At 36.5% G+C, this 25859-nt stretch overlaps 1 protein-coding gene across 3 annotated transcripts; it reads right to left on the bottom strand.

Annotated features, from left to right (window-relative positions):
- On the bottom strand, nucleotides 1–24698 carry LOC145979326 (transmembrane protein 242-like). Of its 3 annotated transcripts, none has more exons than XM_083112180.1 (3): nucleotides 24519–24698; nucleotides 15566–15786; nucleotides 1–235 (listed from the first exon to the last, which is right to left on the bottom strand). In XM_083112180.1, the coding sequence occupies exons 1-3, from the start codon at nucleotides 24562–24564 to the stop codon at nucleotides 71–73; spliced, it is 432 nt and encodes a 143-aa protein (XP_082968306.1). In that variant the 5' UTR covers nucleotides 24565–24698; the 3' UTR covers nucleotides 1–70. The 3 variants fall into 3 exon arrangements, with proteins under 3 accessions (XP_082968306.1, XP_082968314.1, XP_082968323.1); XM_083112188.1 differs by lacking the exon at nucleotides 24519–24698 and adding an exon at nucleotides 23147–23612; XM_083112197.1 differs by lacking the exon at nucleotides 1–235 and adding an exon at nucleotides 12674–12897.
- Between the last annotated feature and the right edge of the window lie 1161 nt (nucleotides 24699–25859).

Here is a 25859-nt window from a genome sequence, read left to right as displayed (position 1 = left end):
TTGTGTAACAAATATTTACTACATTCAGTTATCTTAACAACATATATATAGACAAAAATTAAATATTAGTTTATGTGCTACCATCAGATACTTTAGATTCTTTACTACTCGTATGTGTTTCACTAACATATTGAAGAAAATCTGTTAATCCTTCAAAATCAGTTCTTCCTTGAGGTTGACTGCTTTTAGGTACTTCTGGAAACACTGAACCCATTTTTATTTTCAGTTCTTTCACCTATAATAAAAAAAATAATAAATATCCTCAAATGATGACATGTATGAAGAAATAATTTACAATTTATCATACTGTAATTTGTTAATCTCCATATTATCTACAGGATAAGTACATAGATTTATTTTTAAAATGGAAATATCAATTATAACAATACTGTCACGTAGGTAATTCAGTAAAATACATTTTGTTTCTTTAATGCTAATGGTTTTTAATCATGTTTTGTTTGAAACATGTTAAATTATATTTCTAAATACTAGTATTGTGCTCAAGCACCTGTCCATTGTACTCTGCCATAAAGACATGTCTCGATCTTGACCACATGTCCTAACCATCTTTACTTCCCTTTTCGAGTGTACCTTGGCCATTATGAGAAGCTAGGTCAGCCCAGGGACATTATTTTAAAAATTCCCACTTTGCATCATGGGAATCTAACCCAGGTCTCCTAAAAGGCGGTCAGATGCCCTACTGACTGGATCATTGTTGGTACAAAATAATGAAATAGTTCACCCCTATAAGCATTACCCGTTGAAAGTAAACATGTCCTAGTTAAATACAATTTTTCCAAACAAAAAATATCAAGAACATACACACATGGTTGGCAAAAGCATGACACAGTCCACTGTTTTCTAGAGTACCTCCTGATACCCGGTCAAGGCACACAGTGATTCGGATCCAGAAATTTTTGTCAGGGTGGGCTCAAAGGATGGATAAAATATTTTTAGCTGGGCTCTGGTTCGGTGGTCATGGCCAGAGCTGGCCCTAGGAATTTTTCAAGGTGGAGCGACGTTTCATGAGGATGCCTCCGCCATCAATGGTGTGCTGTACCCCATATAGCACAACATAGTTTCAGATACGTTAGCAACACGTAACTCGTGAAACATTGTAACATTGCAGCAATGTTGCAGAACATTACAGAAATGTTTTGAGTCAGTTTCAGTAATGTGGAAATGTCCACGAACATAACACAACATTGATAATGTTACAGAAACATGTAAATGTAACATTACTGACATTACAGGCACATTTCCATAAGGTTGCATAATATTTCAGTTCAATTACTGCAATGATATTTTACATTGTGGTTATATTGCATGTAATCAATAATTATTCATGAATGTCATATTTGAGAGAGCTTATTGGGGTTAAGCCCCTTCAAAAATTATTACAATATTCGCTTGTAAATCATTTCCTGAAAATAGAATTCACAGGATTTAGTTAGAAAACCAGGTTTACGCAAGATATTTAATTGTATTATTTTACCTCTCATGAATTGACCACATATCTTAATTGTCGCGATTAATCTAAGGGGAAAAAACTTCATAAAAGTACTGAATATGAATTCGTTAATATCAGATAACGGGTAGAGCTTAAAAAAAAATAAAAAAAAGACACTCCAAGTGAAAATGAAATATTGACAACTAAATCACTAAATTTTAAAATAACATCAAAATTTGTATAAAGGAATAGTTTTACATGCTATAATATGTCATGAAGATGTGATGTTTGAGTGATGTTATCAGCATCATGCTCCAGTCACTATCCACCCCCTTTACCAATTGATGAGAGGCTGGCAGCATGTAGAACATTTTACAGAATCATGGTCATCTGAAAATTCGATTCTGTCACATGTCTTTGCATGACAACATTTCTCAGGGATAACATATATGTTCAACTTACATAGTTTTTCAACCTACACAGTAGTCAAACTTTCAGTATTACACAGCAATATTCCAAATTAGATTTCAAATATTACAAATTGAGCATGTGGTTTTAAAGTATATAACTTCCATATACTAAAATTTACCATGTGCAAATTCTGGTATAATCTGGTGTAACATATTGTTCTGTTTTGTTATATTCCTGTTAATTACAAAAGAATCTAGAGGTGACTTCAGCAATTATTAAAATATTTTGTGTGCAATTATTATTAGTGTTAAAAAAATATACATATAAATTTCCTGTATTATGTAAAAAAATAATTACAATAATATTACAAAAACATAGCGAAAAGCTTTTCTATGCTTTTACGAGACAATGAAGCTTGTAAACGAGCAACGGAATGATGGGAAAATCATTTTCAACTGATAACATTCCAAAATATTTAATTTGCCAAAATTAATTTAGTCACAGTGGACGGAATAGTAAATAGAATTATGGAATAACCATTTTAATCAAATTTATTCAATATTTTTTCTTATTTTTGTACGTTTTCTCATTGCATTTATATGTCTTAAAACTTTGATTTGATCATTTTGATGCCCCAGAAGATGGTGGTCACTCTGCTTGCTCCACCCACGGGCAGAGTTAAAATTACGTTCAAAGTAGGCAACACTGTTAAGCCTTGTTTCCATGTTAATAAAACATTAAAATGCTGACCAAGGGAAAATTTATAGTTAAAAAATATACACCAAAAACGTAACGTTTCCACCCTCTAGCAGGGTCTTCTTCAGATGAATATTCACAATAAATTGATGAAAGATACAACCATCATCTTATATATACACTCCAAGTACAGAGGCACCAGTCCTTATCTAGAACATTTCCTGTCAGGAATTCCTGAGTGTGGAATCTCCTGACAGAAACAGGAGAGGGGGTAAGAGAAAGAAAAAGAGAGGGGGTTTGGCATAAGGAGTATGGGGAAAGCCGCACAGACGATAAGCAAAGTACTTAGAAAAGCGGGCATAAAAGCATACAGAAAGGGAGGCTGCAGTATTTTAAGGATAGCGAACAAGAAGAAGGAAGAAAACAGAGTAGGAAGAGGAGGGGATTATATGAGGTTCAGTGCAAGGAATGTGATAGTGTGTACATACGGGAAACAAAAAAGAAACTGAAAGAAAGACAGGTTACGGCAACATAAGAATGACGTAAGATTAAAGAGGGAGAAAAATGCTATAAGCACACAAAAGAAACAGGACACGGCATAGAATGGGAAAAGGCTAGGAGGATAGGGAGGGAGAAGAGAGGAATAGTGAGGAAGTGGAAAGAGGCCAAGGAAATAGAGAGAAAGGGAGAAGAAGAAATAATGAACTGGAATGGGGGCTGAAAATCAACAAGGAATGGAGAGGAGTGTTAGAAAGACTGGAAAGGATGAGAGAAAGGAAGGATGAAGGAAGAAGGAAGAATAACGAAGAAAGAAGAGAGGAGGGAAGGGGTCCAGACCGTACGGAATCTGTCTAGGTCCATTAGTGGAGGAATTGATAGGCCACAGACTCTCATCAGGTAACTGCGAATCACCTATCTGGTAGTGTCAATTACCTGTCAGGAGATTCCAAACTCAAGAATTCCTGACAGGAAATATTCTAGATAAGGACTAGTGACTTCCTGTTGCTTTGTGTATGGACCCTGTACTTGAGACAAAAAGAAGAAGCGGAGGAGGAAGGAGAGCTACGCAATTTACATCTACAAGGTGTTGAAGCAAGTTCACCCTGACACCGGCATCTCCAGCAAGGCGATGAGCATCATGAACAGCTTCGTCAACGACATCTTCGAGCGCATTGCCGCCGAAGCTTCCAGGCTCGCTCATTACAACAAGCGATGGAGTGTGTATATATAAGATGAAGGTTGTATCTTTCATCAATTTATTGTGAATATTCTTCTGAAGAAGACCATGTTAGAGGGTGGAAACATTACGTTTTTAGTGTATATTTATACTATAAATTTTGAAACAGCAGAATTACCGATACGTCTCCTTCGATCGTATCTTCTGAATCACTTTCAACTTCAACTGATGAAACACCTTCAAATTCCTCTACACTGGCACCACAATTACTTTCATGGATGACATCATCAAGTTTAAACTTTTTACTATCTTGTTTAAAATAATCAGTTGTACTAACTCATTTACCCGAAATGTTAATCCCTCTTAACTGATTGATTTGTTTTATTTTACTTCATTTTTTGTGCCACTTTTGGCTAATTTGCGAAGATGGGGATGAGTGACGATATGATGAAATTGATGAATGGACACTCACAAATATCCATGCCCATGCAGGGATTCAAACCTGGGACCCCTGGCATCGTAGCACAATGTGCTAATCACTCTGCCATGGGAGCTGGCTTAATCCCTCTTAATCTGCATGCCCTATACCAGAGTAATTAAAATGTCATCTTCACACAGATGCAATAAGAAAAGTGTGTTATTTACACACGAATTTTCTCCAAATAAAAGCCAAAAAATATATATTTCAATGTAATACGTAAACGCACACCACTGTGTCATGAACTCCGCCAACTGCTTGCGTACACTAAGATGAAACATTGCAATTGAACCACGGCTATTAAAATCTATTTGTTCAATTGTAAATGAAGTCCAACAAAGAAAAACAAATTATTAAAGTCGCTGCTGCTCCAAGAAACACAAGAGAACAAAACAACAAATGTTATGAATCAAAACCGATTGATGAAAAACACTGCGGCTTCTCCTAACCACGGAATGAAAAGGGTTTTGTTTACATGTCTATATTTCGCACGTTAATAGAAGGAAACCAACCGAGATGAAGAATCTAGAAACGCTCTTCATACTAGAAGGCCGCTTTTGTGTTTTATATTGTAATTCTTTACCAGCTTGTTACTTTGTGTTATCCAAATAAAATATATCATGTATTTATTCTATTTGGGTGAGCAGACTATTTTAAGGAGGGCTAGAGCTATATGCATGGGAAACTTTACCTTTTTTTATGTTTTGTTATTTCCAGGTACGAAAACAAGGGTTACAAGCAACATTACAATGTAAATATGCTTATTTTGTGGAGTGAAATATTGATAAGGGAACAATTTGAAACCTTGTTCGGATCCCAATTGAAACTATAGGCTCAGTTCTGATTAGCCTATTTGTGCATGAAGTGAAAGTGAAACAAAAACTCAAAATTGTTCATTTGAAAAAGCACTGAAAACTGAAAAAAAAAGGGTATGCCTGATTTTTTTTTTTTACTATAATCATTGCTTATTCAATATTATTGTAATCCTTACTAGACTACTTTGCATTTTGCAGATATTGAGAAATATTGGTTTATACGAGGGGATAACAAAAAGTAAACATTGTTACTGGGGACAAATCGTGGGTTTTTCATTACACCCCTGAATGAAAGCAACGAAGTATGGTATGGAAACACACAAACTCGCTCCCACCCAAAAAATTCAGGAAATTCCCATCTGCAGGAAAGGTTTTGGGGCAGCCATGTGTTATTCTTGCTGATTTTGGGGTAAAAGGAGCAACTGTAAATGCTGCTGCATATTGTGTCACACTGGATCGTCTACGAGTTGCTCTGTGCCATAAACGTCCAACAAAATCTCTGGAGGAGGTCATCATTCTCCATGACAATGTTCGTCCCCATGTGGCTGTATCAGTGATGTAAAAAGGCAAATACTGGCATTGGGAAATTCTCAAGCATCCAGTATACAGTCCATACCTGGCCCCATCAGATTTTACCTGTTCGGCCCACTAAAGGAAAACCTTGCCGGCAAACACTTCAGCTGAGACACGGAAGTTGTGACAGCCATGCATCGTTGGTTACGCATCCAGCCAAATGATTTCTACCAGATGTCCGGTTTTTCCCGGACATGTCCTACATTTTAGCCTTATCTCCGGCGTCCGGGAGGAATTTGAAAAATATCATTAATGTCCTACATTTTCAGCATCACATAATATTAATTAGGAAAATAGGTAACAGAAAAAATCATGCAAGTTACAAGTCTATGGACTGCGCTTCCAAACTCAATAGTGAAATTTACATTGATTCAATCATTGCACAAAAAGAAAAGAAAATTGTCCTGGTATTAAACAAATGGGAAAATGGCAGCAATTAATGAACATAGTTTTGGGACCACTTTCTGATAACGTCACTGTTCAATGCCTGAACAGAATTTCTTGCCCTAGGGTTTATACTGATGGAACAAGGTGTTGCCCATTCTTATTCAATATTCAGTATAATTTAATTGTAACGCAGGGGTATAGAGAACAAAGTTATTCAGGGTGTCTGCCAGTCAAGAAGGTCATGGAAGTCAAGAAAAACTAAAGAAATCCACAAGTAGGTCAAGAAATCAATAAAAAGGCAATACATTTTTCTTGTGGTCAAAAATTTTTGCTATCATAATGACGGATTGGTTGATTTAGTTTATTTTACTTCACTTTTCTGCCCCTTTGGCTAATTGCGAATATGAGGATGAATGGTGGTAAGAGAAGATGGATGAAGGGATAGTCACAAATATATAGGGACAACCGAAACAAGCCCCACGTAATATTATACTGGCTGTGAGTCCTCGCTTGTCTGTCAAACACAGTTCAGGATGCAGATCGAATTCTCTTCTTAAATTCAGCTTCAGTTTTTATCTTAACTGGCCCTTTGGTAGGGTGGAAACATTACGTTTTTAGTGTATATTTATACTATAAATTTTGAAACAGCAGAATTACCGATACGTCTCCTTCGATCGTATCTTCTGAATCACTTTCAACTTCAACTGATGAAACACCTTCAAATTCCTCTACACTGGCACCACAATTACTTTCATGGATGACATCATCAAGTTTAAACTTTTTACTATCTTGTTTAAAATAATCAGTTGTACTAACTCATTTACCCGAAATGTTAATCCCTCTTAACTGATTGATTTGTTTTATTTTACTTCATTTTTTGTGCCACTTTTGGCTAATTTGCGAAGATGGGGATGAGTGACGATATGATGAAATTGATGAATGGACACTCACAAATATCCATGCCCATGCAGGGATTCAAACCTGGGACCCCTGGCATCGTAGCACAATGTGCTAATCACTCTGCCATGGGAGCTGGCTTAATCCCTCTTAATCTGCATGCCCTATACCAGAGTAATTAAAATGTCATCTTCACACAGATGCAATAAGAAAAGTGTGTTATTTACACACGAATTTTCTCCAAATAAAAGCCAAAAAATATATATTTCAATGTAATACGTAAACGCACACCACTGTGTCATGAACTCCGCCAACTGCTTGCGTACACTAAGATGAAACATTGCAATTGAAACACGGCTATTAAAATCTATTTGTTCAATTGTAAATGAAGTCCAACAAAGAAAAACAAATTATCAAAGTCGCTGCTGCTCCAAGAAACACAAGAGAACAAAACAACAAATGTTATGAATCAAAACCGATTGATGAAAAGCACTGCGGCTTCTCCTAACCACGGAATGAAAAGGGTTTTGTTTACATGTCTATATTTCGCACGTTAATAGAAGGAAACCAACCGAGATGAAGAATCTAGAAACGCTCTTCATACTAGAAGGCCGCTTTTGTGTTTTATATTGTAATTCTTTACCAGCTTGTTACTTTGTGTTATCCAAATAAAATATATCATGTATTTATTCTATTTGGGTGAGCAGACTATTTTAGGGAGGGCTAGAGCTATATGCATGGGAAACTTTACCTTTTTTTATGTTTTGTTATTTCCAGGTACGAAAACAAGGGTTACAAGCAACATTACAATGTAAATATGCTTATTTTGTGGAGTGAAATATTGATAAGGGAACAATTTGAAACCTTGTTCGGATCCCAATTGAAACTATAGGCTCAGTTCTGATTAGCCTATTTGTGCATGAAGTGAAAGTGAAACAAAAACTCAAAATTGTTCATTTGAAAAAGCACTGAAAACTGAAAAAAAAAAAGGTATGCCTGATTTTTTTTTTTTTACTATAATCATTGCTTATTCAATATTATTGTAATCCTTACTAGACTACTTTGCATTTTGCAGATATTGAGAAATATTGGTTTATACGAGGGGATAACAAAAAGTAAACATTGTTACTGGGGACAAATCGTGGGTTTTTCATTACACCCCTGAATGAAAGCAACGAAGTATGGTATGGAAACACACAAACTCGCTCCCACCCAAAAAATTCAGGAAATTCCCATCTGCAGGAAAGGTTTTGGGGCAGCCATGTGTTATTCTTGCTGATTTTGGGGTAAAAGGAGCAACTGTAAATGCTGCTGCATATTGTGTCACACTGGATCGTCTACGAGTTGCTCTGTGCCATAAACGTCCAACAAAATCTCTGGAGGAGGTCATCATTCTCCATGACAATGTTCGTCCCCATGTGGCTGTATCAGTGATGTAAAAAGGCAAATACTGGCATTGGGAAATTCTCAAGCATCCAGTATACAGTCCATACCTGGCCCCATCAGATTTTACCTGTTCGGCCCACTAAAGGAAAACCTTGCCGGCAAACACTTCAGCTGAGACACGGAAGTTGTGACAGCCATGCATCGTTGGTTACGCATCCAGCCAAATGATTTCTACCAGATGTCCGGTTTTTCCCGGACATGTCCTACATTTTAGCCTTATCTCCGGCGTCCGGGAGGAATTTGAAAAATATCATTAATGTCCTACATTTTCAGCATCACATAATATTAATTAGGAAAATAGGTAACAGAAAAAATCATGCAAGTTACAAGTCTATGGACTGCGCTTCCAAACTCAATAGTGAAATTTACATTGATTCAATCATTGCACAAAAAGAAAAGAAAATTGTCCTGGTATTAAACAAATGGGAAAATGGCAGCAATTAATGAACATAGTTTTGGGACCACTTTCTGATAACGTCACTGTTCAATGCCTGAACAGAATTTCTTGCCCTAGGGTTTATACTGATGGAACAAGGTGTTGCCCATTCTTATTCAATATTCAGTATAATTTAATTGTAACGCAGGGGTATAGAGAATAAAGTTATTCAGGGTGTCTGCCAGTCAAGAAGGTCATGGAAGTCAAGAAAAACTAAAGAAATCAACAAGTAGGTCAAGAAATCAATAAAAAGGCAATACATTTTTCTTGTGGTCAAAAATTTTTGCTATCATAATGACGGATTGGTTGATTTAGTTTATTTTACTTCACTTTTCTGCCCCTTTGGCTAATTGCGAATATGAGGATGAATGGTGGTAAGAGAAGATGGATGAAGGGACAGTCACAAATATATAGGGACAACCGACACAAGCCCCACGTAATATTATACTGGCTGTGAGTCCTCGCTTGTCTGTCAAACACAGTTCAGGATGCAGATCGAATTCTCTTCTTAAATTCAGCTTCAGTTTTTATCTTAACTGGCCCTTTGGTAGGGGTTTTCATTAAATAAATATTTTATTTTCTTATTTGCTAATTTCCAACTTTACTTAAGTAGGGGTCGAATAATTAAATGTTAAGAAAAACGGAAAGAAGGGCTACAAAAGTCCAGAAAAAGTCAAGAATTCTGGATATGTTATTTTGGTAGACACGCTGTTATTGAACTAAAAACTACCCAAGATGAAACTTCTCGAACCATTCTAAATTATGGTAATTGCTGAATATTTCTTTGCCATTACAGGTCATAATTCAAATGTTGAGAGAGTACTTTCATTACCATCAGCACAACAGACTCATGAGAGATATTATTTTTTCATAAAGTCTGTAAAATGTTTGTTTGGTACTGGTCCCAATAATTTCAAACTGTTTGACTGTCCACTCTAACAAATATATTTTAACTAAACCTGAAATTTTGATAAAAATTGTCACCTCTGAGAAGTACCACTTAAATCATGTAGTAAGAGGTGCATTGATTAGTATGATTGCAAGTTTTGAAATTTTGCATTTAACACTAGAAGCGACAAGCCGGTCATTTTGACCGTTTTTCAAATTGCAGTTTCTGCTTTGTACAGAAACCTTTTTCTTCGTGCATTGAAATTTTGTGACTTTTCCTAAAATTTGCAGTACATTATTACTGCTATGCGTTATTTACAAAAAAAGTAATACTAATGGAAATATTTGTGTTTCTACCTAGAAGCGCCGTTGCCAGTCATTTTGACCGCTAATGGATTTCAATGGAAAACCACTTCTCGATTGGAACGTTGCACTTACAGTTTCCACCCCTATTCTTCCTTCCTCTTTTGGACATGCCCATATATGTTGGCATATTGTCGAAGCTGATAAGAAGGAGAAAGTGAGGACTCAGTTTCGTTTGAACACTGCAGTTTGTAAGCATGTTTTCTAGACAATGTGTCCTCAGGGGACACTCATGGGGGAAAATCTGACAGTTGACGAACAATTGTTTCCTTCGAAAGCGAGGTGTAGATTTACACAGTACATGCCAAACAAACCAGAAAAATTTGGTATAAAATTTTGGATGCTAGTGGAGGTACATTCCAAATACATGTGCAATGCCTTTCTATACCTTGGGGAAGATGAATCAAGGAATGATAATGTTATTGTACCTGAAAATGTTGTATAGAGAATTACTTCACCTTATCTAAATGCGGGTAGAAATGTAAATACTTACAATTATTTCACATCGCTAAAATTTGCTGAGAAGCTAAAGGAGAAGAAGACAAGCCTAATTGGCACTATGAAGAAAAGTAGAAAGGAGATTCCTATTGAAATTGTGAACATTAGAACACAAGTATATGAAACATGTTTGCTAAAAAAGGGGGACATTACATTGTGTGCATACCAAGCTAAACCAAACAAAAATGTTCTACTCCTAAGCTCCGTGCATTCAAATGTAGAAGTAGATTTGCAAAGCCAGAAGAAACTCCCAGAAACAATCAAGTATTACAAGAAAACTAAATGCGGTGTTGATGTTGTTGATCAAATGGCACGCAAATATTCAGTCCGTGCTTCGTCATATAGATGGCCAGTAGATGTGTTTTACAATATCTTAGATCTGGCAGCAATAAATGCATGGGTAGTTTACAAGGCAGTCATGGGGAGGAACGTTACGAGATATAACTTTTTGATAGAATTAGCTGAGGAACTGAGAGATGTGGAAAATGTGTTTCTGGTGTAGAAAAGGTACTGAAATGCAAAAAATGTAATATGTGAAATTTCATGACGGAAACTTATTGCCTTGAAGAAAATTAATATTTATTGTTGTAATTAGTGCATGGAAAATAAAAAATCGCTAGGTTTCATGATATTTTTGTATTTTTTTACAAAAAAATATTTTTACAAAATATTTTGTTTTATTAGTCATAAACAATAAAAGAATACCATGCTAAAGGTCCCAGGTTCGATCCCCGGCCGGTTCAAATCCGGGAACTTTTCAAACGTTGGAAGCGGCTCCGGCGCCCACCCAGCGTCGAATAACATGGGTACCTGGGGGAAACGCTGGGGGGTAAAGGCGGTCAGGGGCGTGATGCTGATCACATCACCCCCACTCACGACCGGATCAAGAAAGTGTGGGGCGTTACCCCCACACCCCTATACGCCTTCATGGCGTAGTGCTAAGCACAGGGGAGCACTTTACTTTATTTATTAGTCATAATGATTATTGGCAATAGCCATTTTGAGAAATGGTCAAATTTTAAATACCGGTCATTTTGACCGGAGGTGGCGCTTCTAGGTAGTAAAAAATCCTGGCGCTTCTAGTGTTAAACATTCATTAAGAATTTATTTTTTGAAAACTGAAAAGTGTCATTTTTCAACTATTTTCTAACGTGCTCTATAGAAATATGTATTATTTATTGAGAATGTTTTGTGTCCTACATTTTGACTTATGTCCTACATTTTGGGAATAGCATGTCCTACATTTCCCTTACAGCAATCTGGTAACCCTATGTCTACCGCATGGGCATCGTCGAAAATTTGGTGTCACGGTGGGACAAATGTATAAATGTGAATGGATGTTATGTGGAAAAGTAGAGTAATGTTCAAGCTTCAAAATGTATATTTCAGTTTTTGTGAATACATTTCCGTTTGGCTGTAAAAAATACTCAAAAATACTGAATTACTTTTTGATATGTGCTAATAAGTAACCTTTGTTTTATCCACTTTGCTTAAATGAGAAAATAAAAATACCTTTGTTTTTTAAAAAAAGTTTTAACCTTGGTTTAAACCATAGTTAAAAACTAACCAACTATGTTATTACGTATCTTCCCAATCAATAATTAATTATGTATATGGAAGGTTGTTTGAGATATATACCAATGCAACACCACTGAGCTGCAGTCACAGTGCAACTGTTGTTATCAGTCATGTATCTCAGCTTGTGGGTGCTTGAGTGTCGTACACATAGCTGTCAAATGGCACCAAAAGTGCACATTCAATGAACATTTCTCGTATGACTGAATAGTAAAACAGTGTCAGGAGAATGATTTGACCATCGGGAAAAGCACCTCCTCCCGTACCACATTGCTGAATGCAGTACCAACTGAAGACACTCTATGAAAGACACCTGGCAGGGTCTAAATGGAGGACAGTGGTCACAATGTACATTTACCTCAGTAGCAGTGGTCACATTCAGTCGATTATGTACCGTAACACTGATGGCAAGGGGTTTGCTACTGCTGGGACACTTTTCCAAGGTACTTGATGGTTGTCACCTGATTCGGTTATGTGGGGATGTTGCCGATATGTAAGGTGGACAGAAATGTGAAGGTGAATGCTGCCTACTTTCAGTCATCCATTAAGACCCCCTTCTTCCATACAGACACCCTTTGTCTGTACAGAGACGACACTCACCAGGTTAGCATTCATATAGACAAGGCCTCAAGCCATACCACCCAAACATCCCTCTGCTTTTATCAGGAGATGGAGCGAGAAACAGGGATCCGTGTTATCCCATTTCAGGGCATTTGCTGAAAAACCCTGATGGATTTCTGTGTATTCGGAATCTTGAAACAGTCTGAAACATCACCATCCATGCACCCTCCTCACTCTTTGGAAAGCCTGCAGAGAGGAATGGAATAGTATTCCCATACCTGGTCTCATAGTTTACGGAGCTAATAAGAATACACGACAATTATAAAACTAAAAACATAATATCTTCGATTTACTGTCTACAATGGAAACTCTGACAGTCCACAATGCTGGTGGTAAATATTTTAAATATATTGAATTGGATTAGAACTTTTGGATGCATTAGAATCGCACACACCCTTTACATTGTTAATATATTTGTGTATGTGTAGGTGATGAGATGTGGTAATACATAAGGTTGAAATATGGAAAACATCTGCTCGTATCCTTGAATTTTTGGAAATTTCACCTTGAAAACCAGGAATTATATTTGAATTTTATCATGGTCCTAGAGTGTCCACCCTGATTGCAGCAAGTTACTTTAAAGTATTTGGAATTAATTTTGAATGAAGACATATATGTAAGACAACACACTATAAAATGAAACCAATTTTCATGAGGTATTTCATTTTTGTATGTGACGTGCACTAGCTGTAGAAATGACCATAATTAATTTTAAAAAAAACAACAATTCTTCACAGTCACTTGCATAAGTGTCATGTCGAAACATGCATCCCGAAAAGGGTGGGGGGGTTAAAAGCCCCCATGTAAATTTTGCCTCCCACATACATTACTTTTACGATTTTAACAACAAAAGTAATACAGAAACATTGGGAACACCCTAGCGAACAATGAAATTTATTTTTTCAATTCTTTAAAGCATGTTCACAGTTGAAGTCTAGCTTTATCAGGGGTTCAAACCACAATACTGGACCTACACAAGAATCAAACCAGGACTTCTTATTTGCTAGCAACACTAATCACCAAATTATCAGGGAGGTCCTCCTATTATTATTATAACTATTATTCACATTAACTAAACTACAAATTTTATAAATAAATTTATCATCACCAATATAAAAGTGTGTGGCATTACCCCCCCACCCCCTATATGCCTTCATGGTATAGTGCTAAGCACAGGGGAGCACTTTATTTTTTTTACCTTTATCACCAATATAATATCCAATATCAAAAAATAATTTACTCATGTATTTATGAAAAAAACTAATATAGACACTCAAAAATATCATTGTTTTCTCCGTATACTTTTTCAATGTACTCCAAGGTTTAATTTATATGTAATATCAACATGGTAACTGCTGTGCCTGAGGATGATAAGAGCTTGTAAAATGTAGCAATAACATTGTATAAAAAATTAATTACTTTTGAAGTTAACAAATTTCTAGAAACACCTCATGAGCATGCATAACTGACAAAATATTTCTATTACACATTTTGATTGACAAAAGTGGAAAGTTCAAACTTGTATGTGAACTGTGCCCTAATGTATTTGTCATATGAGGGGTTCAGAGCACAAGTGGCATAACTCCATTCAAGACAAGGCTCATTTGAATAATTTAGTTCTATGTTTAGCTGTTGGAGCACAGCAATAATTTGAAACTTATGAGATACTTACTTCTAGCACTGAAGGTGCTAAGTTACTGTAACTCAATTTCCACGAAAAGTGGAGTTACACCACATTTGTTCTGAACCCTTCATGACCTTTTCAAGCAGTTTTCTATAACTTTGACCCCTCCCCTGTTATTTTATAAACTATGAAGTTCAGTAGTGTTTCATCAGGGGGGGGGGAGGTTATTTCTAAAACTTTCTCCAAATTCACATTACCATTGTTTTATTATACTTTAATTAAATAATAATAATCACAATTAATTAATAATAATTAATTAATTAGCTGAATTACTACTAATACCACTACTATTATTAAGTAGTCGAGATCTACATAAATATAGTATTTATGAAAAAAATAGAATGAAATTACTTTCTAGTCATTTGATATTTATCAAATCCTGGGTCACGACAATGCTCCATGTCATATGGCAGGCATTATCAACACGTGGTTAGAGGACATGGGTGTGCAAAAACCTGATTGGCCAGCCCAAAGTCCAGATATCAACCCCATTGAACACCTTTGGAACGAGTTGGAGTGCCAGGCCATGCTGCCCAAAAAACACAACTGAGCTGTTTGCCCCTTTGTAGGAGAAATGGGGCAAGATTCTCATCGACACGTATCGCAAATTGGTGGAAAGTCTTCCTCTAAGGGTTGCGGACGTCATTGCGGCAAAAGGTGGCCCTACACGATACTGATGTGGTGCTGCGACCAGATTAACGTACTGGTATGGGGTGTCCGGTGACGAAAGGCGACATAGTGTATATAGTACTACCCACTGTGTGTTTGTATTTGTTTATTTAACATTGATTTTCTACTTCTATGAATGAAGATTAGTTTAAATATGGGGAAAAAAACACCAAAACTACCTATACCCTGGCTGGTAGTCGAATCACGAATCTAAGGAAATGCCACTATGCTATACTAGCTTTTGCTGAATCCGTCCCTCGTGTAATTTCCCACATGTTATGTATTTGTATTTTTGTTATTTATCATAGACTGTCTGCCACTTTTGGTTCATTCCAACATGAGGGATGATTGCATGAAAATGATAATGGGATTCTCACAAACAACAGCCATGTCCATGCTGAGATTTGAACCTGGGAACTTCGGTGGTGAAATCGGCCCACATGTTATTTCCTTTATTTTTATTAACCTATGGGGAAGAAATATCATAATATAATAAATTACATTGTTAACACCCAACAACTTCCAAGCAGAGTAGAAAAGAATGCCACATCCGGTACAGGCGTACAGTGTTCCCCGACCAAAAGCTCTCAGTGGAATGGATCCTCCTTTCAAAGTAACTCCCTTCTCAAAGTACTCGGGGTCATGCTTTCTGGCCCATGCCAATGCAGATCCAAATCCAATCACTGCAGACATCCCAGCAGCTGACAGCAAGTACACTGTGGCTGAAAAAGAATTAAGAAAGTCCAACAACTATAGAAGGTCTCAAAAATTTCTCATTACTATTCCTAAACAATGAGTGTATTAACTCCACAGAAAGTTTATCAGTAATGTGACCTTTGAATTCTCCAACACTTACATTGGGAACTAGTAACTATGTATATGATGAAAAGGTAAGGGAAGAGTTGGTGAAAAATTTTGGCTTGATCATGGTATAGACCTGATGCCATAGCATCTTGTTAATTTTGGGGTTGCTTTCTCTGTCAATTTCTTTCATTTTAGTGCAATGGGCATTTTTACTAACTTTTACTTACAACAATTTTTAAAACAACATCCTAGAAAAAGAGTCCTGCAAATTCTCATGTTTCTCTGCATCCAATTTAAGGCAAACATGAGACTTCCAAAGGTACATGGCTAGTGTTGCACTCAAAACACGATCCGCCATATTGATACGCCATCTGTTCGAAGATCAATGATAATGTCTGACAGTCTCATCTCCATTTACAAACATCCATCTCATCACCTCGATTTTGAAGAACAATTCTTGTTCTCATCTCAAGCCTCGAAAATTATGGAATAAACAATAGATTATGATGCTACAAGCCCTCAAAAAGTAGATATCCTGATTATACATGCAAACCGAACCACCGATTCAGAACTACCATGAATGAACTGGCAGCATTGTAATTATTATATACAAAATTCATTCATTCATCTCAGAAAGTCGACTGGTAAATTCAATTAAGTTTACATGATTCTTTTCTCTCCTCAATTTGACAGAGGTCTGTCTTGTAGGATCTGTTCTAATTCTCATCTCGGTTATTACAAGCCCAGCTTGGTCTAGTGCAAACTCAACTACGTTTCTTCTTAGTACTAATCCTACTCACAACCAAATGTTTCAGGTTTGACACACTATATGATTTGGTTAATTTTATTTTGCTTTTCTGCAACTTTTGGCTAATTCCGAAGATCTGAGTGATGATATGATGAATGAACACTCACAAACACCCATGCCCAGGCTGGGATTTTAACCTGTGACCCCTGGCATCGTAGGGCGATGTGGTAACCACTTCGCCATGAAAACTGACTCTTTGACTCTCGATCTCGGTTTCTTCTATGGTTAACATTAGTATTGCTCATGAGACATATTAGGTCATATTTAAATTGTGCTGGTTGGTGGTGGTGATAGTGGGGGAGAGGTAGTTTCCTCCTGCATCCAGACTTCGAACACTGCTTACAGTCATCCATCTTAATTGTTGCAATTAGCCAAAAGTGGCAAGAAAAATTATGCAAAAGAAGAAAAATACTAAATCAACCATGCATTCTCATCATTGAGATCAGTGGCTTAGGAACATTGTAACTCCCCTCCCCAAATTTTGAAGCGGGTACAGTAACCCCCTAAACAGCAAATCCGAGTTGTACCCCCTGTTCCCCCTAAAAATAATTTGAAAGACTAAAGGTGCTACTGTAAAAAGAACCTATTTTCTTATAGCTCAACACAAACTTTATGTTGTTGACCACATTATCTTCCTATGCAAAAGAAGAAAAATACTAAATCAACCATGAATTCTCATCATTGAGATTAGTGGCTTAGGAACATTGTAACTCCCCTCCCCAAATTTTGAAGCGGGTACAGTAACCCCCTAAACAGCAAATCCGAGTTGTACCCCCTGTTCCCCCTAAAAATAATTTGAAAGACTAAAGGTGCTACTGTAAAAAGAACCTATTTTCTTATAGCTCAACACAAACTTTATGTTGTTGACCACATTATCTTCCTTTCAACAAAAAAATAAACAAAAATTAAATCACTGCATATCTATTCTTGTATGTTGTGGTACTCTAAGTTAGTTCACTTCATCTGTGCTCTTGGAAATCATTTTGATGAGATGAAAATTGTTTAAAAATCAGTGTGAGAAATATAATAAAATAAAGTTTAGTTTTAGGAAATCATGCTGCAGGCTAATTTCTCTTATTGTAAAGAAGGTGGGGTACACTTTTCTAAAGTAATAATCTACTGATTGATATCTGGTTCAGAAGAGTATACAACTGACCTTCTTTCCTTCCAAATTTTTCAAACAGAGTTTTCCTAGACTAAAAGCTTCCACTATTCTCACAAAAGAAATTGTGAAAATTTTTACTACCTATGAAATTATATAAATCATAGCTTCATATTCCGTGACTATAAGCAGAAGTTATATTTTTCCATTTATTTCTATAAATGCATTGAAAATTGTCATCGGACAAATTATTTGCAGATTTTTTCTATTTCTATTTAAACTGTAGATCTAGTCCCGATTAGTCTATCTAAGCATAAACTTGGGACTATAAGAATAGTGGATATTGCGCTTGCGAGCGAAGCGAGCAAGAAAATTTTACGAAATGTACTTTTATTTGTAAAAAAAATTGAAATCGAAGGAGCAATTGCCCCTCTTTGTCCCCTGCAAGTGCCCTTAGCCGTCTGGAAGAAAATAGCAAGAAACACTTGAAAACTAATTCCATCTTGAGTATCCATTTTGTTCTACTATTCTTAGATTCTGCTAGTCATGTTTCTTTACTTCAATGTTTGCCCCCCTCCCAGATTGGACTTCCGTTCAAGATTGGGGGGGGGGCAATGCCCCTGTCCCCTGTGGTTGCAGCACTGTTTGTGAGTGTCTCTTCATCAATTTCACGTCACTCCCTCTCTCTATCACATGAATCGCTATTACCAAAAGGTAGACTTGGGAAACAAAAAATTATGCTGTTCAAACTTCATAGCAACACATCCAAGAAAAACATCCAAATACATTAGGCACTTTTAATACAAGACTACTCAAAATATCACAACTGTTCTACATACTGAAAATTGAGAAATCATTTCCCGAAGTTTGAATCTGTAATATAAATTTTTCCCCCAAATCCTGATCCGACATTATACGGAATCCCACACACCTTCATAAATCACAAAATCAATAAATGTTTATGTTATGTTGCTAGAGTAATACAGGATCAAATTGTAAAGATTAGTGAGAATTCCAGGTAGATATGTATTCTGTATTTTTTACATGGGATGCAAAGCAGGCTCTCAGGGGGCAGTTGCCCCTCTGCCCCCTATAGCTACGGACCTGCTGTGACGTCACCTACGTAGGTGAAACAGCACTGAAAAACATGTTAGTTAGGGCTCTTGATTTGAAGAAGGGGGGGCGTATGTCAGGCTCACACAAAGCATTTGTGGGGGGGGGGCAGATTCGAAAGTGTTGAATGCTCAATTAATTGAATTAGGTTATTTAAGTCATTTTCTGCCACTTTGGCTAATCACGGCGATGAGGATGATATGATGAAATTGATATGAGAACATTCACAATGAACATCCATGTCCAGGCCGGGCCTTGAAATACACGTACAACGAAACAATTTAATAATGATTGACTACTATAAATGTGGAGCTGAAAAAAAGGAAGGGGTGGGCTGACATCTGATTGGTGTCGTACTGTCCGAGTCACCAAATAGCTATCCAGGTTATTTAATCTGGTAGTGAGAAATTGGAATTTCAATAATATTACATCCGTTGTAATGTGATAACTAGGGCTAGGATTTTGATGCAAATGCATATTTTTTTTGATAAGGCAGAAACATTGCATAAGTAGATAGGAACGTAATTTACACGTAAGTGAACAAATTGGGATGCCTTTGTTTGGGCATTTTTTTGCAATTCTTTGAACCTTTTTGGAGTAAATGTCATTTTTTAGACTTTTTAAACCTTTTAAGTCATTTTTCGGCCTTTTTAAAGTCATTTTATGAATTTTCTACATTTTGGTGAAAGAAGGGACATTTTACATGCAAAATTGTCATCGGACAAATTATTTGCAGATTTTTTATATTTCTATTTAAACTGTAGATCCAGTCCCGATTAGTCTATCTAAGCATAAAGTGAATGTAGAATACGTTTTTGACAAACTTCTGAGTAGAGACTGACTCAAGGACAAGCAATAACGAGAACTACCTCATCACACAGGAGTCTTGACTCGTCTCATCCCGATAACATTCCTAGTTGAAATGTAGCAACGATGTTTCATTAAAAAAGGTTGCGGTCTTTATGTTTTTCAGAGGGAGTGATGGACATGGGTTTACTGTTTCAATAAACAAATAGAATTTGCAAATAGTTCCCCAGGAACACATGTTTCTATTAATTTAAACCTAGAATACACTTTTTTTACCTACATAGTAAGTATGTTTATAATTGAATGTTAATTGTATCAAATTTAATTTTGATATTGAATTGAACACAAATCAACATTCTTCCAAGTTAAATTGTAAAACAAGACTATAAGAAAATTATATAAATAATCTGAACAGATGTCTGACTGGGGTTGTTCCTGTAGGTTCAAGTTGTTTTGTCAAGGGCACTGCAATGCTTAGACTTGATTCATTTTTTGCAAATTTTTCTGCATCGAAGAAATGCACTGGAGGTCCATTTATTGTAAGGAAAAGCAGGTTTAAAAGTATTAAAGCTTCTAAATGATTTCTCTGATCAGTTAACGTTAGATTCATGGTACTGAACCTGCAATTTCAATCAGATACACGAGGTCTTTGAGTGAAGTGGCTATGTGTTTTGGATTTTATTTGTAGATGCGAAAATCTTCAGTTTAATACTGAAAAGCACACGCTTTCGCTTATTTTTACGTTCACCCTTTCACATAAACAAAGTTGACACTCATTAGAATGCAATGTATCTGCATTTAATACTACATCCAAAAAGAAATCTAAGTCTTCAATCCGACTAATCATATTACTAATAGATGACGTCAGGCCAATCAGAGGACGTTCCTACTTCAGTGACGTAGGACCTTAATTTCAGCAATTTTTGAAGGTGTATTTCTCAAGAACCAAAATAAATATTGCCGAGATATTTTATATATCTTATTTTTGTGCTATTATCCGTAAAATGAATGGATTTGAAATGTATTTCATGTCATATTGGAAATTTCCATTAGCAGCATTAATACAGTTGTTAACAGTATATAATTTGATAATTTACAAGAGCAATATCAACAAGAAAACAAAATACAGGGTGGCTCAAAAAGTCACTTAACACCCCCGGTACAAGGACACTGCAGCGCGCAACATGGAATCTTGAATTCAACTTCAGAATTTTAAATGGGAAGGGGGTGATATATCAATTCAGGCTAGAATTTCACGAGAAATGCAATGGTGAAGTTTTTTCGACGTATCTTTAACCAGTACAAAGTTATGACTGAATTCTTGTACCAATTTGCTCCTTTTCGAGGTGTTAGAAAAATGCCTTAAAATTTGTTTAGCGCATCGATAACGCATTGAGATCAAAGTGACATCTAGGGAGAAAAGTTTGCATACCATTGAACAAGATTTTAATCGGATACATCCATGAAGAGCTGCGCATTATGAATGGTTGTCGCGAACAATTACATAGTGATGCTTCCATTAAATGAAAAGTCCTTCACAGTGACAAGGCTAAAGTTTATGTTCCTAAGGAAGTTCATAAACAGAATATGCGACCCTTGTCATCTGATAACTAACTTTGGACAGAAACTGCTTCACAACGTTCCCATAGTGTTCTGGTGTTCCTCCCTATTGAAAAAAACTCTGTAAAGAGTACCTTCTTCCATAAGCAAGGGTGAAAAACCCTGTTTATTTAACAAATACAAGTAGCCCTAAGCATTTAAGGTTCCATTGATGGAAAATTGACTAACCAATCATGTTCCACACAGCACGCCACACCATTAACTTACCAGCACTAACCATTCAGCTTTGATCTGTTGAAAATGGGTTATCAGATAAAAAGCATTGAATATTTTGTTTATGAACTTCCTTATGAACATAAACATTAGTCTTGTCACTGTGAAGGACTTTTCATTTAATGGAAGCATCACTATGTAATTGTTCGCGACAACCATTCATAATGCGCAGCTCTTCATGGATGTATCCGATTAAAATCTTGTTCAATGGTATGCAAACTTTTCTCCCTAGATGTCACTTTGATCTCAATGCGTTATCGATGCGCTAAACAAATTTTAAGGCATTTTTCTAACACCTCGAAAAGGAGCAAATTGGTACAAGAATTCAGTCATAACTTTTTACTGGTTAAAGATACATAAAAAATACCTTCACCATTGCATTTCTCATGAAATTCTAGCCTGATTTGATATATCATATCACCCCCTTCCCATTTAAAATTCTGAAGTTGAATTCAAGATGGCCACCGACCGTGCGAGTGGTGTCAATGTGGTTCCCCTTGGCCTGTCAATGATTGGTCATCACCATTTCCACGTTGCGCGCTACAGTGGGCTTGTACCGAGGGTGTTAAGAGACTTTTTGAGCCACCCTGTACAATAACATGCTATGACATACCACTGTAGCCTTTGAATTCATTAAAATACACGTTTCATATTTTCCTTCTTTTAAAAACGTCTTTTTTATGTGGTAATGTGCCTCTTTTATGTCAATTATCGGTGTATCATCATCAGTAGTATTCTAACATGAAATACATTTATTTGTAAAGTTCATTGATTCCATCCATTTTAATGGAAACATAATCCAAAGTAGCTGTGGAGAACACATTTCCATTAAGAAAATGTGTTCTCCACTTAATGTTTCATGAAACCCTCTGAAAATTTTGGGATTACAGGACTGGCACAAGTCTTGAAATAGATAACAGTAAACTACACCCACCGCAAAATGACTTCGAATCTCATAACAAAAGCACAAAAAAAATACATCTTTATTACAGGCCCGAGGCAAGTCCCGAATCATTGACTTGTTGATAAAAGCAAGAGACTTGGTAGGATGAATTGTTCTATCATTGAAGATATATAACACATGGAACATTGTGCTCTCATGCAGAAAGCAAATGGCGGCAGCAGAAACAGCGTGTTGGACAGATTTTTGCAGAAAACAACAGACATTCGCATTAAAATGGATCAAAACTACATTCACGAACTTCCACAATGCTACAGAAAATCATTTGGGCCCAAGTTCATTTTATTTTATTGCGATTTCATCATGCTAAGAATGCAATTTTCACATGGTTCGATTTCGATGTACGTCTGTTAACACATACTGCGGAGTTTTAGCGATTACTTAAGGTTTTGTTTCCTTAGCATTAAAATAATGTCCCTAAATGCATTCTACTAAGGTTCTGATTTACTTCTACATTCATTCCCACACTTCTACGATATTTACTGTCGCGGTACTACTTTACTATACCAGAGACACCTATTAATGATATATTTCACAATTTGTTACATTTCTAACGTACTATTCTGCATTGTGGAACATTTCCCCATTTCTTTAGGTGAAATAATGAATTTCTAACGAAAATAATGTCTATTTCTTACAATAACGAGTACTTACTGTTGTTCCTTATTTCCCACAAACCTTCCACGGGCTCCCCCAAAAACCATTGTTGACGTTGGCCCAAAAATTCACGATAGCCCCACGAACCATCACTGGGACGAGGTATTAGGTTAGGTTAGGCCTATTAGGTTAGGTTCCATTAGCACTCCTTTCGTTCAATTTATCATATATACGGACAATACGAGAGCGTATTGTGCTCTCGTGCAGAAAGCAAATGGCGGCAGCAGCAATAGCGCGTCGGAAATAGATTTTAGTAGAAAACCACATGCATTCGCATTAAAATGGATCAAAACTACATTCCCGAACATCAACAACGCTACAGAAAATGATTTGCGTAAGTACTTTCTCCTGTAAATTTGAAGAAATCAGTCTCCGGTATAGTCAAGTGTTACCACTGTCGCTTGTCGACGGAGAATATCTTGTCCATGAGAAGTGCGTAAGGTGATGTTCAAGTAGTTTTTTTTCAACACAAGTAACTTTTTTTTGAGTCCAAACAGTGCTCATTACTTTAAGGAAGGTTAAAATTTCGTGTGACAATGATTTCCAAAATTCTACGATAATTAGTTTTTGTGCTAGGAGAAATCATATAACAATCGGAACCGTTACCGGTTTATTATTAGAAGAATGCTAAAGGACCTAATCTTAAAACATTTTTGTGTAAGTAATGGCTAAAACTTCACAGTATGTGTTACAGACGTAATTGCATACATAGTATGATGAAATCAGGATAAAACAAACACAGAGTCTGCTGCCACGTGCAGGTCTCTTTTGAGGTTACAGCAGAAAAAGAACATGGCACCAGACACTACCATTAATTTAACACCGTTTGAGACTATTTTTAAAACAAATTTCCACAAACTTTTCACTTTGCCGGTGTAGACGGTTCGAAGGAGGGATGGTAACATTATTGTATGAGGGAAACTGATTCCTTCAAATTTACAGGAGAAAGTACTTACGGAAATCATTTTCTTTAGCGTTGTGGAAGTTCCTGAATGTAGATTTGATACATTTTAATGTGAATGCGTGTTGTTTTCTGCGAAAATCTCTGTCCGACACGCTGTTTCTGCTCCCGCCATTTGCTTTCTGCACGAGAGTGCAATGTTCCGTGTGTTAAGGTGATGCAACCCCGTAGCCAGTGTTTCAGCCTCGCCGTGTTTTCACTAGAACATGACGTGTCGAGTATTTTTAATTATTTTTTTAACTATGCTTGCCTAACCTAACCTTACGGAAAATGTTTTTGGGACTACAAAATATTATGTTAGCAATGTAAAGAAGTCCGAAATATATGATTCGTAGGTATTTCCCTCATACGATAATAGTACCAAAGAGTTTAGCTAAACAATTTCATTTTCAAAATATGTATTCCTACCCTTCACTGTGTAAAATTTGTCCGTTTCCTTCACTTTATTTGCCATGGTCAACAAATTATAACGATACTCTTCTTATTGTTAACATTTAATTACATGCTGGAGTTTTCATGTTGGGTTTTAATGTGCACTGTGTTATAAACCTTGTTCTTGCTCTTTCTTGCAGTTGTGGCTGCCGTAAACATTTCTTCTTTTTCTTCTTCTTATTTCCCTGGGGTCTCCCGGGTCTCCCTTGTTTCACAACACTTATGCAACCTTGTGTTCTGACGTCAGACGAGGATAACCTACGAGGTTAGGTTAGGTCCAGGGTGCGAAATCATTGAAGACTGATGGGGGGGGGGAAGAAGATCTATTAAAATTTCAGTAACCACCAAACGTCTCTAATTTCCTTATTTTCGTATTTTTCACATTGATACTTGCGTATTCTGCATTCCTAAGGTTTCTTCAAGTTCGCGTTTCGTTTTTTGCACGAAAATAATCTCAATTTTCGAAATATCGAGTATTTTTATTTTGTTCGCTTTCGCACGCGTTACACGCGATATGGCGGAGAAATCTTGACTAGCGTTACAGCGCCTAGAATAACGTAGTGTGGAAAACGGCATGGTTTTGCTCTCTCTCGCTGGTTCCACTCGAAAATGATCCGCTAGAGGCGCTGGTGTTGACACCGGGGCTTGGTGTTCGACTGCTTATAATGGAAGTAAATGGGGTTTTTGCTGCAACGTCTGATTCTTTTCCTTGTAACATTTCTTTGCATCAGAAAATTGTTATGATATTTGGTACAGTAGTCGCGAAAATATTAAAGAATATTATGAACCGTCGATCATGACCTGTCCTTGAGTTTTTTATTAACAATACGGAAGAAAACATAGGTATGGATTGTAACACGTAACATGACAATTGCTGCGAGAATTAGTATTGTGTATGCATTGTCCTGAAAGGTTCATTAATATTGTCATTGTCACAAATATTATTTTTATGGAAATTCACACAGACAATACTCGTTTATTTTAATTAATTAATTAATTTTATATTTAATTAATTTGCGGTTTATTTTCATCAAGTACAAGGTAGACATTTTACAGCCAAGTCACGAGTAAAAATGCACAGTCCTTAACACCAAAGTTCTACTTACCAATCGACACGAATGTAAAGCAATTTGTTGATAGAGATGACAAGGTACAGCCTAATCGGCTATTTGAACTGTAATGATGCGATCATTACTGGATCCTTTTTATGTTATAAATTGTGTATGTCTATGTCTATGTCCTGTACGTTTGAGTTCTTGGCCGTTGGGGAGCGGTAAGTTTCCAGTAACGGTTTAGGTCATTAGCGGGGCCTATAAA

This window comes from Lepisma saccharinum, chromosome 1 (assembly GCF_977018435.1).
Source record: "Lepisma saccharinum chromosome 1, izLepSacc3.1, whole genome shotgun sequence".
NCBI lineage: Eukaryota > Metazoa > Arthropoda > Insecta > Zygentoma > Lepismatidae > Lepisma > Lepisma saccharinum.
The sequence above is the reverse complement of the archived record's forward strand: the minus strand, read 5'-3'. Positions and strand labels throughout refer to the sequence as shown.

What these genes read in the sequence shown, in the direction of transcription:
- LOC145979326 (XM_083112180.1), bottom strand. Translation starts at nt 24,564, where the DNA reads ATGGCAAATAAAGTGAAGGAAACGGACAAATTTTACACAGTGAAGG. An exon ending in CAAATTTTACACAGTGAAGG is followed by an intron (nt 15,787 to 24,518) that starts GTAGGAATACAT and finishes ATTCTTTTTCAG; the next exon opens with CCACAGTGTACTTGCTGTCA. An exon ending in AGTTGTTGGGTGTTAACAAT is followed by an intron (nt 236 to 15,565) that starts GTAATTTATTAT and finishes TTTTTATTATAG; the next exon opens with GTGAAAGAACTGAAAATAAA.